Source organism: Asterias amurensis, chromosome 16, assembly GCF_032118995.1.
Source record: "Asterias amurensis chromosome 16, ASM3211899v1".
NCBI lineage: Eukaryota > Metazoa > Echinodermata > Asteroidea > Forcipulatida > Asteriidae > Asterias > Asterias amurensis.
In genome coordinates, this window is record NC_092663.1 from 10,724,971 (window position 1) to 10,740,578 (window position 15,608).

General features: G+C 38.6%; 2 protein-coding genes across 2 annotated transcripts; one reads left to right on the top strand and one right to left on the bottom strand.

Moving 5' to 3' along the window:
* Nucleotides 1–1,731: 1,731 nt before the first annotated feature.
* LOC139948649 (sperm-associated antigen 6) lies at nucleotides 1,732–9,597 on the bottom strand. Its single transcript, XM_071946861.1, has 9 exons — nucleotides 9,439–9,597; nucleotides 8,726–8,821; nucleotides 8,274–8,440; nucleotides 7,555–7,738; nucleotides 6,830–7,035; nucleotides 5,758–6,084; nucleotides 5,059–5,250; nucleotides 4,466–4,728; nucleotides 1,732–3,409 (listed from the first exon to the last, which is right to left on the bottom strand). The coding sequence occupies exons 1-9, from the start codon at nucleotides 9,461–9,463 to the stop codon at nucleotides 3,343–3,345; spliced, it is 1,527 nt and encodes a 508-aa protein (XP_071802962.1). The 5' UTR covers nucleotides 9,464–9,597; the 3' UTR covers nucleotides 1,732–3,342.
* A 265-nt stretch (nucleotides 9,598–9,862) lies between these two features.
* LOC139948650 (uncharacterized) lies at nucleotides 9,863–12,801 on the top strand. Its single transcript, XM_071946862.1, has 3 exons — nucleotides 9,863–9,985; nucleotides 11,558–11,677; nucleotides 12,609–12,801. Exons 1-3 carry the CDS (start codon nucleotides 9,911–9,913, stop codon nucleotides 12,789–12,791), a joined length of 378 nt encoding a protein of 125 aa, XP_071802963.1. The 5' UTR covers nucleotides 9,863–9,910; the 3' UTR covers nucleotides 12,792–12,801.
* The last annotated feature ends 2,807 nt before the right edge of the window (nucleotides 12,802–15,608 follow it).

Below are 15,608 nucleotides of genomic sequence, written 5' to 3' on the forward strand. Positions count from 1 at the left end.
CGGCCGCGTTCACCGGGAAGGAGCAACCTTGTGGCGAGAAAAGCCACTTCAGGGTAAAGTTGCCGTAGCTACCGTTTTCAACGCGGTTTTCAATGGTTTCTTGGGCAATCTGGAACGCGGGTAACAAACGTTCATCTCTTGAAACAGACCACGAGATTTGGGTTAAAAGAATACCGATTTTTATCTCAGTTGCAGCGATGAAATTACCGATCAAACACGCCAAGAAGAGAGCAGCGACTTGATGTCGACTTGCCATAGTGTTTACTATTACGTGATCGCTAACGAAATGCGGGGTTTTCGTTTGTGTGGCGCGCTTTTACAACTTTTGAGACGTCCCTTGAGCAATGAGCGAGGCCATCATAATAAATGAGGGTTTTTTTCTGGTCACTGTCAAAACAGATCAAACTGACAAACTTTTTTTGTGCAAAAGTGGTGAGCGATACAAAAAACTCTCGACCATTGAAAACGCCCACTGAAAAAACTATGGTAATTGTATAGTTTCTTGTAAAGCGCTGTGGTACCTCGTGTAAGAGCGCTATATGTCTTTTATTATTATTATTATTATTGACTGGCTGTGGACTTTTATTTAGGGTTTATTCGATCGCTAGAATTTTGTTTATTTTTCTGTCGTATATTTGCTTTATAACGTTAGAAATGTCCCGGCCTTAAGCGAAAGGACGGTGTCATTTGAAAATGGTGTCCGTTCGCTGTACACAAAAAATGTGCAAACTGACGACGATTATTTTAACCGGGCATACTTCCTGTGAATATTCGTCTAAAAATCGCAACGGTGCAGCCACGTGACGTCAAATTTGAACCGGGTGTTGGTGTCAAAAATAAAACAAGAAAACGATTGTAAACAAACCCCTGCGAGACACGCAAATTTATCTGCTTTCCGGTGTTTTGATTGGTTCGAGGTGAGGTGGGTGCAGCTGACGAACATATACATGTAAACATACAGGGAATAGACACGATCCTGTTAGAAATATCCGTATTTTTACGGACTCCATAAAGTGAATTATTATCTGTTATTTTACGGACTTTCCGTAAATGCAAATATTAATTATGCTAATTAGCGTAATTACAATCAACCACATTTGCCCAAACGATTACACATAATAAAGTACATGTAAGTACATATTATTGTAATTCAGCCACAACCGTGTACACTTCTACAAACCCACGTTAGGGGACTTTATATTTTACGGGAATGAACAACTTTTCGGTAATTCTGCTGCAGGAATACAGAATTTTATTTTTTGCTGCCAGCAAAATTACCGGGAAAAGTTTTCCATTCCGGAAAATATAAAGTCTCTTATTGGTTTGTACACGTGAACACGGTTGTAGCTGAAACAACTTACATGTACTTTAGTATAATAAAATTATGCAGGTGTTTGGGCAAATGTGGTTGATTGTTATTACGCTGTTTAGAATATTTAATATTTAACGGCAACAAATTACGGAATAATTCACTTTGCGAAGTCCGTAAAAATACGGATATTTCTTAATGGGGTATCGGTAATTAGTAAACTCAATTGTACTTAATTGCAAATGATCTAAGACTATAAAAATGACTTGTGTTCCATAAACAACTAACAAAAATGAGGATGGGGGGATCAGAACTAGCTGCATACAGAAATGGGGACGGTTATCCAAGAAGGCAAATGGCACCTTAGGGGGGGGGGGGGGGGGGGTAAAATAACAAGATACAATAACAACACGGCAAACTCGTTTTCGTTTCAGATGAAGTTTATTTTATGAAACATGTAGTAATAAAATACAAATACAAAAACCCTGAAATGATAATTTGTTGACATTTGTACACGGATTAACAATCCGAGTGGGTCTTCTGTCCAAATCTGTGTTAAATTATCAAAATTTCTCGCAAGCAATATGTGTACAAATATTTAACAGGTGAGATTTGAATCTGATCATTTGCTTATATTAGACTGTTATTAAGGGTTTTGTTATACATAGAATACACTACATCAGTGCAAAGATTAACACAAACTATATAGTTATTTACAAAAAAAAAGCAACAACTTTTAGAAATTCTATAATACAATTCTCAAAAAAACTAATAATCAAGATTTAGAACACAATTGAAATTGTGCAATCAATTTGTTTGTCAATGTCTTTCACTATAAACGAAAATTGAACAAATCAAATGCAATATTTATGAATGCACAATGAATGCAGAAATTAAACAGTCAATATATGTACACTCTTATCACATATAAATGTAAACACAAGACATGCTGCCATGGTACCACATGATATAAACAGTTGTTGCCTCACAAAAAAATAATTGTTTAATAACATCAGGTGAATATTATAGTGGAAAGCTTAGGGGTGCTCCGACACATTTCCCATGAATGTCACAAAAATGACCTCCTATGTGGCTAAAGATAATTCAACCAGAGCCTTCAAACAGTACTAATCACACATTGGCATGGAAACCTTAGTAGGTAGGACGATGGTGCATCTTTTGGTGATGAGGTTGGCTTTGACACACATTTGTGCATCTTCACATGATCTCTAAAGACGTCTTGCCAACAAGTGGCATCTTCTGGCCCCTTTCGTACACCAGATGTCATCATTGTAATATTCTTGGTAATATCTTTAGTCAACATCCTAAATTGAAGTGCACATTTTAGGTGACTTGGCGTTATAATTCACATTGCAATTATACTTAAAAAAAAGTTGTTCCAAAGGGTCAATGATAATAATATTAGTGATCATTTAGAGACTGTCATCTACGAACCCAATGGTTTGGAGCTACCTGTAGTGAGGGGTCAAAGGTGAGCTTTCCATGCGTCAAAGAACATAAATACTATCAACCCTCCTACTGATGTGACCAATCAATATCATTCATGTGGTTTTGAATTATAGAAGCACTATGCCAGCCTGCAATTTGGTGTTATGTGGTAAATGCATCTACATGTACACCGTCATCTCTGTGCACATTGTGTAACCGTACACTGTTTACCATTGCACAACTGAATAATTTAAACTGGCTAGTGATCTCGCTGAAAAATTGTACCAAGAGTAGGAGGGTTAACTAATGAAATTACCTCCATGTAATAAATAAATCATGATGTGAAAGCACAAAAGAAAACCCAGTTAATATATATTGTCTTCACCATTCATAAACACATTCCAAGTAAACTGCCAATACAACAAGTTCAACAATACTTCTGAAGGGACGGAATACTTAATTTTTATATTGAGGAGGGTAAGTTTGAACTCTATAAATACACTCATTACACAATCAATAAAAACTTGGATTGTACTGGATGGGCGTTGAGTTTATCTGCAGATAGCGATGATGGAGGGGTGTGTTTAAGCCACTGGCTGGTACTGTTCAACTCTTTCAAGTAGAGCATCCGAGTAACCAGGGGAGTAGTATCTGGAAAAGAAAAGACCAAAAAAGAAAACATTTTCAAAATTATTTCTGACAAGGGTTTGAATTGCTTCTATCCACCAGGCTAGCTAGGTGGTCAAGTGATAAGACATCTGGGCTCAATTTCATAGAGCTGCTAAGCATGAAATTTCTTCCTTGGTAAAAACAGGATTACCAACCAAATTTCATTTTGTTGCATATTCCTTGTTACTGGTATTCAGCTGTTGTTTGCTTATCCTGAAAATCACGTTGAAATTTGGTTGGTAATCATGTTTCTTTCAAGGAAGAAATTTCATGCTAAGCAAATTTTTGTGCTTAGCAGCTATATGAAATTGGGCCCTGCTCTAGCAATTCATAGGTTGTGTGTTCGAATCCCCCAAACTGACTAGAGCGGCACTTGAACTTAGCTAGCTAACCATATCTTGGCGATCTCCTTATCTCCAGGGATCACGCCCAAGTTAATGATACATGTACAACTGGAGAAGGGGCAACATAGGAATCACCTTAAAGGCAATGGAAACCTTTGGTAATTACTCAAAATGTATATTAGCCTAAAAACTTACTTGTTAACGAGCAAAGTAACATCGTTTTTGAGAAAGAGGTAATTTCTCACTAAAATATTTGAATCTGAGAAAGAATTCAGGCCTGAACAAAAAGCAAACAAATTTGTGCAACAGGGGTGTTTTTTCTTTCATTGTTTTCTGAAATCTTAATGACCAATTGAGCTTAAATTTTCACAGACCCGTTATTTATGCAAATGTTGGGATTCTGAGAAAACTGGTCTTTGATAATTACAAGATTCCAGTGCCTTTAAAGGTCACTGCATCTTCACAAAATGAGTGTGCTTGTAGATGCAAAAACAAATTATTTTAATAATAGAGTAAGAAATTACCTCCTTCTCAAAAACTTTATGAGGGAGCTGTGTCTCACATTGTTTTATACTATCAACAGCTCTACATTGCTCAATACAAAGTAAGTTTTTTATGTAAACAATTATTTTGAGTAATTACAAATAGTGTCCATGCCTTTAAGGGGATGCAAAATAAATGACTTGAAGCTAACCTGACAATCTCCTCTGGGAAGCAGTTGTTAATGGTGTTGATGTACTCATGAAGAGCGCTTCCAGGCTCGGCTTTGATCTCTTGAACCTTCTTCAGGCCTCCGCTGGTGACAAAGAGACGCCTGGCAGCAGCGTCGTGGGGCAGCACCTTGCTGAACTGACCAACGACATGCTTGAGGATGTTGGCCGGGGCGTCATGCAGGAGGGGCTCCAGGGCGGGAAGATGCACACATTTCTGGAGGATGTTCTTCAGAGCCTTCTTTGCCTGTCCAAGAAAACAAAATAAACAATTTTGAGAATCTGTTGTTTTTAAGGGAGCATCTCAAAAGCCTACGCTTAAAAGAATGTTTCCATCAGCACGTGCCAGAAATCCAAGCTACATGGACTATGCACATATGTACAATGACAAATTACCTTCCAACTCGTGAAATATGCTTATGCGCAGAAATTTCTGCTTCAATAAGCGCCATTTCTTTGCTTACGTTAAGCAGAGCCATGAAATTGGGCCCTACTTTCAAATTATAGTAGCTACAGGCTGCTCTGTAAGCAGATAAATACAACATTTTAATTTTTCAAGAGGCAAATTATGCGTTACCTTGGTCTGCAGATCTTCAGAGGCATCAGCTCGAAGGTAGCACTGTAGAAGTTTAGGCAGGACATTAGCAGCAGCCACAGCCTTGGCATGCTCAGGGGTATGTCTGCCAATCTGACCCAGGGCCCATGCAGCGGCAGCCTGAATGTGATCTTGGGGCTCCTCGGCCAGGGTTATGGCCAACTGTGTCACTCCCTGAAAATAACAATAATAATTATAATAGAGATTAATTGGTGCTTTTAATATTAATAATAAAAATAGTGGCTTCTTATAAAAGGCTAAAACTAAAACTTATCACTCAGTGTCTCTCATGGTGCTTAACATGCTTGTTAAAAACTTTTGAGAGCTTACAGGACGCTTAGTATGTGACAAAAGGCACGTATTTTGGTGCAATACTATTTCTAATGAATACAATTTTTTACACAAATGAATGAATACATCCTAAACTGCATACAGTAAGACATGCTAATACAAGATCAATGAAAAATTGGTGAGCAAAGTGTGCTGGGGCGGTGAGAGAGGTTGGGTCGGGCAGTCAGTGCAAGAACCATAGCTCCTAAATAGGTGTTTGTGTCCAAATAAAAAGAACAAGTTCGTATTTTTCCTTCCATGCACAATTTTAAATCCTACTCAAGGATTTTCACTTTATGTTGAACCACTTTTAATCTAACTTTTAGGTGTCCAGAATTATGTTTACTGTACCTTGGATACAATGACAGCCATGGCTAGGTTCTCAGAGTGCGCAGCTACGTAGCCCAACATCATCACTCCGGGTAGTCTGACGTTACCCTCCGACTCTCCGACGTAGTCCACAACGGCCGCCACGCCACCGGCATTCACAATCAGCTGGGCGAGCTCAGGGGTGTGCTTGGCGATCTCGCGGATCAACGTGGCCACGTTCTTACGGACGTACTCGTCCGTGTCTTTAAGGCAGGTCAGGACGGCTGGGAAGATTTCGGCCTCGACGACCATTTCAGCCAAGTCAACGGAATGCTTGGAGATCTGGCTCAGGGCTGAGAAGACTTGACGCTGAAATTTCAAATAAAAAAGACACAAATAGATGGGTAAAATACCACAACTGTGGTGTGTTGTGGTCGAGGGGTCTAGCTCACAGGACCCTCTGGTGTTGTCAGCAGCAGAGTGGGGTTCTAGTCCAAGTAATAACACTAATTGTGCCCTTGAGCAAGGCACTTAACCATAATTGCTTCAAAAAAAGTTGTGAAGCTAGTGCATTCTGCTCTACCAGCTAGGTTCCTTTACAGACTGTATTGGCAATTGGGGTAAATAACGGAAAACCCATTCTTGTTTCCGCACGTTTTGCCGTGTTATGACATGTGTTCAAAATAAATCCGTAATTCTCGCTAACGAGAATTTATATTGTTTTAATGTTTTCTCAAAAAGTAAAGCATTTCATGGAACAATATTTCAAGAGAAGTCTTTCACCATTACCTTCTGTAAACCCTGTAAATTATTTGTAAATCTGTGAACTTTTTTTTTTTTTCTGTACCGAAAGTGTATAATGGCTTTAACCCCCAGGATTAGGTGGCAACATGCCCTTGATGAAAGTTGATTTGAGTGGACAGCCCAAATCAGCAATATCCCTGCATTGGCTTTCCCGTAAACCTAAAACATTCAAGAGCAGCATTTAATAGTGCCTTCTTTTATAGTGCTCAAATCCACCATAAAGTGACGCTTTTGGCTCTCAAACATTGCAACCCCTATTCACTGGGCCTTTTTTGAATGGGAAGAAAAGACAACGGCCGAGAAACCTCACCTTGAGTTTCTGATCAGGATTGAGAATCATCTGAGCGAGGTGAGCGATGGCGCCCGCATCCACAACGGTCTGGGCCAGCTCGGGCGAGTGTTTACAGATATCACTCAAGGCTGATGCTGCGATGCGCTTCAGGCAGAGTTCAGGCTCTTGGATGCCGAGGACTAGGAGGGGCACAGCTCCGGCATCGACCACTGACTGGGCAAGCTCTGCAGGAGAGTACAAACAATGGATGTTAATGTTTTGTGGCGCTATAGAGCAGAACAAAAACCACTTGGTGATGTGATAATAGAATGTTCAGCAAACTGCTTGATGAATCTTTGCCCTTAATTACTTAGACCCGTGTCATTTTTGTTTCCGGCAGAAAAATGAAGCTTCAGACTCCTCCATTTTCATGGAAGTTGATTTTGTTATTATTATTACCGGTTGATTCACACCATTTGCAGCCCGCAGGCTGAAATGCACAGAGGCCACAGTAAAAAAAACGGTAAAAAACTAAATAAGGAACACCATGTGTTATCATAAAAATACACAACCAGCATGCAAGTCTAAAGGTCCATGGTGGGATTCAAATTACGGTCCATAGAGGTGAAAGGCAGGGCAATATTATAACACTTGAATGTGGACAAATTTTGACAGCGCCCGCATCAATCTCACAGAGCGTTATCTTCATACCATGAAGTCTACACTTTACTTTAGAAAGGAATAGCCATGAACAGTCTCCTCACCTGCATTGTGTCTTGCTATATATCCCAAGGCCCAGGCAGCGGATTCCTTTACACTGGGATCAAACTCTTCCAGGCAGATGACAAGGGCATCTAGCGCGCCACAGTCAACCACAGACTGGGCCAGTTCGGGTGAGTGCTTGGCCACAGCGCGAAGCACAAAAGCGGCTGCTTTCTTGTAGAAACGCTGTCGGGAAAAACAATCATAAAATTTTATTTGTTTATCTTTTTATTGATAAATTATTTGTTCGCATATTACGACCACACCAAACCCTTAGATTGAGATTTGGATATTATATTCTCAACACTTTTATTAGAGCCAAACGTGAAGAGAGAAGACAAGGAGGGAAATTTCAGTTTTAGAAGTGGGAGGATAACCCATGAAAATTATTCGAAGAAAACCCATGCAGTCAATTCAAGTAGGGACTGGAAACCCAATCCACAAAATGTCCCCTGTGGGATTCGAACCAATGTCCCAAAGGCAAAGACGAACAAGACACCACTACAGCAACCTGGGCCCAATTTTATAGAGCTGCTAAACACAACAATTTCCTTAGCATGAAATGTTTGCCTTGATAAAAACAGGATCACCAACCAAATTCTCCACGTGATTTTCAGGATAAGCAAACAAAAGCGTAATACCAGTAACAAGCACTTTTTTACAAATTGGGCCCTGACCGAAAGAGTTTGATTGATTTTGAAACTACTGAAAAAAAACTTACATTTTGTTCTGCAAGGGAGTACACAAGTTGCGGTAGGATGTCCCCTTTAACGACAGCCTCAGCAAGGTCTTCGTTGTAATTGGCGAGGCGACCTAGCGCCAGAGCAGCTGTCTGCTGGATAGTTGGCACCACATCCAACAAGAGAGGGCGCAACAGTGACATCACACCTGGAATAGAGATCAGATTGGATTGGATTTATTCTTTTTTTATGGGGTAGTGGATGATTCTTCAAGCAAATCAACTGTGGCACAAAAAAAAGCATGCTTACCTTCCAGTGCTTACTGTATGAATGAGAATGATGCACCAATGCAAATCTACAGCGAAACGTGCAAGCTGGTCGCCAATTTTTCTTACGCTTAAGCAAATGTTTATGCTATAGTTTCCACAAAAATTTGCGCAAATTGAACACTGATAATAAACAAACTTAACGTCATCCTAAGATTAATTCTTACCAGCATTCTGGAGGAGTTCTATGTTCTGTGAACGTGACGCCAACTCAGCTATTGTCTGGACGAACGTCGTTCTGGCCTTCTGATATTGCTCAAACACTAAATCAAGTAAAAAAGTAACATGTATAATTGATGATTATGATTAACAAGTAAGAAAAACTACGAGAAAATACGATGTGAACACTGAACTATGTCAAAAGCATAGTCGAATTAGACTCGATATGAATGAAATAAATTGTAATTTTTACTAATTAAAAAAAAATGTAGGCCTACCAACAAATTTGTGTTTTGACTTTTATTATTTAATAAGGCGGTAGGGGACTATACTGTATATATACATTGTTTGCAAACCCTGGATGGAAGCATTAAAAGGACATTGAGATAGAATTGAATAAAGCAAGTCATAACTAAATCATGTTAACTTGTTTTGTGTACCCCCGGAAAAGTTTCCGTATGGCGCCACCACTTTTTCATTCGAAATAAAATAATATAGTATCTAATTTACCTGATTGATATATCCCTTTTTGTAAAAATGAGTGAAAAAGTGGTGGCGCCATACGGAAAGTTATCCGTACCCCCCCCCCCAAAAAAAAAGGGAAAGAAGAAAAGCGGTTTGCTATAGTATTATTATTAAAATTATTTAAAAAACACAACAAAACAAAATCGACAAAATAGTCCTAAAAACACATCTCAAAAGGTGTTATTCAGACTCATACCTTGCAATACTTGTCTCGAACTCATCTTGATAATTTTTTTCTTCTTTGAAAATCTTTAAAATTCTTCAAAAACACCCTTTTACGACGCCGTAACCGTACAACCTGCACCAGACAAGCAGCAAGAAGTTCCAACATTAAACATGTGTGTTGCTATTTTGTTGCTAAGGAAAGTTTTTTGACCTACCTTTTTATGAAACAAATATAAAAAACAAGTAAACAAATACTAAATATTTACAATTATATTTATGTTAAAAGCTCAAATAAATAAATTAATTGCCGAGTTATATTTTACATATTGAAATTACAGTATAATAACAAGATGAAAAAACAATATAAAATATGTTTTTAATCACAGTTTTTAAAATGAATAGTTACTACATTTTTCTCTTGAGGGCGCCCTGCTGTTTGTTTTGATAGACGTCTGCTGCTGACTGATTTAACAACACACACCGGTGGTAGTTCAAGCCTCAAAATGTCTTCTATTTTAATGAAAACAGTGCGATTGGTGCCGTTGAGAGTCGTCTCGCCATACTTCAGGAACATAACTGTACGTATTACTTACCGACTTGGTGAATACAAATTGTTTCCTGCAAAAATGTTCGGCTCTCAAAAGACAACTTATACCATGGAGGTAGTTCTACCTCCATGCTAGACATAGAGTAGACGACGACGCGTTTTCTTGAACTCAGTCAGGGTGGGCGGAGCTCCAAAAAGGGGAGGTTTTAGCCAATTTTAGGAGGCCGTATCTCGGAGACGATATGGAATAAAATCAATTTTGTGGGTGTGTTCATTTTGGCCATAGTGGAACAGTTTGACAAAGTTTCGTGTCAATCTGAGAGGGTCACTTGGGAACTTTTCAGAAATTTGGTTGATTTTGATATGGAAATGGAATGACCCGCAGATGTTTGGATAACTTTCCATCGTATGGCGCCACCACTTTTTCACTCATTTTTACAAAAAGGGATATCTCATTGAGGTAATTAGATACTATATTATTTCATATCGATGAAAAAGTGGTGGCGCCATATGGAAACTTTTCCGAGTTGTTGGAGTAATTTCACAAAGCGACAGCGCAAAATTGTTGATTTTAAACGGGCTCTCATCTGAAAAAGTTGTAGAATAGACGCTCCAAGACAAGAGCTCTATAACTGTTATATTATCAGGCTTCAAAACTGCCTTAAAGTTTTGTGGTAATACTACTTTGTGTGCGGAGGCACACATGTTGAGGTGACCGTAAGATGGAATAATTACCAACTTCAACATGTGTGCCTCCCCGCACACAAAGAAAGTAGTATTACAACAAAACTTTGAGGCAGTTTAACTTTAAATGCTCTGGGGCACCTTTGGCTCTATATATGAGTGGAAGTGACATTTTACCAGGAAAACTTTAATTTAAACTTCAAGTCAAAAGGGTATTAAAGACAATGGACACTATTGGTATTTGTCAAAGACCAGTCTTCTCACTTGGTGTATCTCAACATATGCATAAAAAAACAAAACCTGTGAAAATTTGAGCTTGATTGGTGGTCGGAGTTGCGAGATAACAATGAAAGTTGTGTGGTTTCAGATGCTTGATTTCGAGACCTCAAATTCTAAACTTGAGGTCTCGAAATCAAACTCGTGGAAAATTACTTCTTTCTCGAAAAGTACGTCACTTCGAAGGGAGCCGTTTCTTACAAAGATTTATACTATCAACCTCTCCCCATTACTCGTTAGCAAGTGAGGTTTTATGCTAATAATTATTTTGAGTAATTACCAATAGTGTCCACTGGCTTTAATTAGGGAGGAAGGCCTCTATTGACTCCTTTAAGTATCGTTTCAGGTTACTGCTGGACACAGTAACTGAGCACTGTATTCCTTTTTTTGAAATTTTGGCTTCAATATTTCTAAAAGAGGAGTACAGCAGTACGACCATAAAAAACAAACCAGTGGGCACCCCAGTTATGGGGTCTACATGATAGGTAAACTTTTGGCAGCCTTCTGCATCATTTTTTCCAAGAACTGTGTGATCTTAAAATGAAGCTTGCTGTCCCAACAGCTGAAAGGGTGCACACAAACCAAATTATGCTGAAAAACCCAACCTAAACTTGTAATATTCATTATATTTTTTATTTTAAAGGTACGTCATCTTGAAGTAGGTCCGAAGGGAACGTACATCAGTAAAAAAATACCTACATATGTGAAGCTAGAAGGTGGAAAGAAGTACTTCTGGTGTAAATGTGGTCTCAGTAAGAAGCAGGTATGTCTTGACACCACAAGCATCAAACTTGTCTGTTCCTTCTTTGAAAATGTTATGAACTTTACATGCAAGCTATATTCATTTCTTCGCTCGGCCCCAGCGGCCAGTCTATCCAGGACCGCTGGGATGGGCTAATCGCTTGCACAGGTTCTTGTTCAGGAAGTATCATGTATGCAGTGCATAGAAATATTGTGCAGTGTGAGTGTGATGCATGATGGGACTGCGCATTATTAAACCAATGTGCATGCATGATACCTTTGCCCATCCCAGCGCCTTTGGTTAAAGCAAGGCGCTGGGGACGAGCGAATGTTCATTTCCTGCAAAGAAACTATGTTGATGGGGTCCTTTAAATTTGAAGATTCAAACACCTTAGGGCCTACAGCCCAACTTTATAGAATTGGCTCAACTATAGGTTGGCAAAGGACCCAACTTATAGCTACTATAATACTAGGCCCAGGCTAGTATTGGTTCAAGCCCTTTCTGTTATATATTTTATGAACCATGGACAATCACAAACAACCACCACCAATGGAGGGCGCTATCTCCACACAAACCGCACTCATCTGCCCTTGGGAATCGAGTTCAAGTTTGGAACGCTCTCTTTTGTTAGAATTGAGCCATTTCGGTATTTTCATAAACTAGCGCAATAGGAATAGCAGGGTCTAGGAACCTAGAATAGGCCCAGGCCCACTATAAACCAGGTACGCAGCAGTGTTGTAGCTAGACCAATTTAAGAAGTGGGCTCTAAATCCAATTAAGTCCACCAAGGGCGAGTGGTTCAACACAATTTAGTTTAGGTGGGGGCCCAAGTATAGTTGGGCTGCCAAACATAAATGGGTTGATCCTATAGTTGGGGTGCAACAAAGTCTAACACTCCCATGAAAGTTAATTGGTGAACTACAACCAGAATATTCTCTTTTACCCCCATCAGCCGTTCTGCGATGGAGCACACAAACCAACCGAATTCAAACCTGTCCCAATTAAATTGGACAAGACCAAGTACGTTCTTCTCTGTCAGTGCAAGCAAACAAGCAACCAGCCCATGTGTGACATGACCCACGTCAGCGTTATGATGGCGTCATTCGGAAAGAAGATCGGTCTCGTTAAGAAATAAGCAATCCCAGGAATTTTCAAGACAGCCTTTACCTCTAAAAGCTTATATAGGGACTATGTGGTTTTTCTTTTCACCTTTTTTTTATTTCTGTAATTAGATCTCTATAGACTTTCTACTGATGTTAAACAAACCGTGCTGGTTGGCATGGACGGTCAAATGTTAGCAAAACATTCAATCGTGTTAGCAGGGTCGAACCAATTAAATTTGTTATGCAAACTTTCAATTAACTAAATGATCCGCAACAATTGGTTGCTTTGTTTCCAACAAATTCCAACAAATTGTTTGTGTTACATTGTTCCAAACTGTGGCAATTTTTTTTTGCTTTGCATTTATGGCTTTCCATAGTTGTTCAACCTCATATCATAATCAGTTCATCTTCCCAAAGATATGCACGTGTGTTTAAATCTTGCGACAACTCAAATTGTATGAAAATAACGAAACAAAATTGAAGGTCTATTCAAATAATGTGATATGATCTTTACAAAATGTAATGAAATTCAATTAAGGTTTTCTCATTCATGCTTGGAAAAATTCCAGTATTCTGCATGGGACGAAGAGACACTATAAAAGTAAAGTAATTATTTATAAACATTTTATACAAATGATTTTGCTTTCATAGATATATATGAAGCATTAGTAGTGTTCACCAGTTTTAACCTTTTTGTAAATCATGCGAGTACAAAATGTAACCACAAAATTTCCATAGGTTAGTTTTATGGTATAATATTAGGCCTGATACTCCACGGAGGCAGCATGGTCATTGCCTTGGTGCCCTTGAAATGCTCCAGTAGAACTTTACAATTCCTCATAAGTTGCCCTTTACCAAGGTGAATATGCCTTGGTGCCCTTGCCTTTTCAAAAACGAAGCAGGCCTGTAATATCTAAATAGGATTGAAACTAACAGTTGGTTCCAATTACCAAACATATACATGTGCAATCACTTTAAACAACTATTCCTTTCTCTTTGATCATCACCGTACGCCCAGACCTCTTTTGAGAAAAAATGTGGGTAAAAATTTCTCAAAATAATTATACAAAACATAAATCGGCTCTAGAATTGCAAAGGTCGTGGGTTCGAATCCCACCGAGTAAAATGCCCGTGATTTTTTCACAGGACTCGAGAAAGTACTGAGTATACAGTGCTACACACATCGGTGTATATGGGTAAAAAAAACAAAAATTAATATTCGTTAACCCAATGCAAATTTAACATCTAATAAATCTGCTGTCGATTTCACAAAGAGGTAGGACTCGTCTTATCTCGAGTTAGGACGAGTAACCCGTCCTAACTTAGGATGGGTCCAATGCATCCCAATGTCTTCGGATACGGAACTGAACTCGTCCTAAAGTCCTAAGATTAATCCTAAGTTAGGAAGAGTTTTGTGAAATCGACGGCTGGTTTTGTTTGAGAAACATGAAGTGTAACATTGGAAACATCAATTCAGATAATTGACCTTTACATTGACCTTTTTGGTTGATTGGAAGTAGGTCAGATCCTTCGGCAGCTTATGTCATATTGTACAAGCCATTTTCCAGCCGCTGTGGTCTCTAAAACGTTACTACTGGAGGGCACGGAGTATAGAGTGCATCAGGGTAAACCTTAGTCTGTATTTGTGGCGGTCTCCCTATTATGTATTAAAGCACCAGATGCAAGTTTTCTAAGCAGTAATAGTCACGCTTTTCAAAGACCAACTCGACCGATTCAAGGCAACGTGTTCCTTTAAAAGCTTTCTGAAATTGTGAAGGTTTACTGTTTGTGACAAGTTTCCTGCTTATAAATTTGTTCTTCAATATTTTCCGCTTAAAACAGGACAGGCTGATGAGATAGTGTCGGAATTCAAACAACAATTAAATTTTTACTTGTTTTTTATCATTAGCAGATTTTTCTTCATTAAATACTTTTTTTATGAAGCTTATAATTTTCTCAAATCTATAAAACAAAAAGTACTCATATTTTTGTGTCAAAATGGCAAAATAAAAGCATACTTAAGCAGCTCTAAGAAACTGGGTCCCAGCTAGTCGGCAGTACACTTGTTTTATTTATCAGAATCATTCACAAGGTTTGTAGTTTGAAAATAGTAACTTGTTTATTATTTTACAAAACTTATTCTTTCGATTGTAAACATCTACACCCTGCGTTCACAATATACGGTAAACAAATTGTGTAATTTCTATCCAAAAGCTTGCTTTTAATAAAGATGGTAGTGGTAGTAAGCATCCTGCTAAATTAATGAAATGGCCCCAGTAATAATAAGACTCAATAAAAGTATGTCAAAGTATTTCACCCACAAGAGAGGCAAGTTTTGGAAATTCGAAGAGATGTGGTTGGTACTTGCTAATACCTTGCTATAAAGTATGAGCATACTTCATGAAAATACCAAACTGTTGAGCTGTTTTGTCAAAGAGTAGACAATGTATTTCACTGAAACTTTCTCAGGTGACAATTATTGTCTCTCCTTAAAATGTTGCATATTCACCCTTAGGTGCACTCGCGGAATATGAACAAAAATGGCGCGTCTGCGTCCCATATCCAATTTGGCCTTCGGCCTCGATGGATATGGGACGCAGAAGCACTACACTTTTCCGTATTTCACCCGCGCTTGAGTGATAACTTCTATGACCCTAATCTATGACCCTAATCTATGACCCTACCTTTACATGAGCAATTGCCATTTTGACATTTTGGTAACTGTTTGAGGAAACGTTAATTTTCACAAGTTGTCGGTTTGTTTCTTGTGTCTAACGATGGTGCAGTGATTCTTGAGTTTTATAATTTATATACAAAATGTACAATAGTTAACAACAAAATCATCGAAG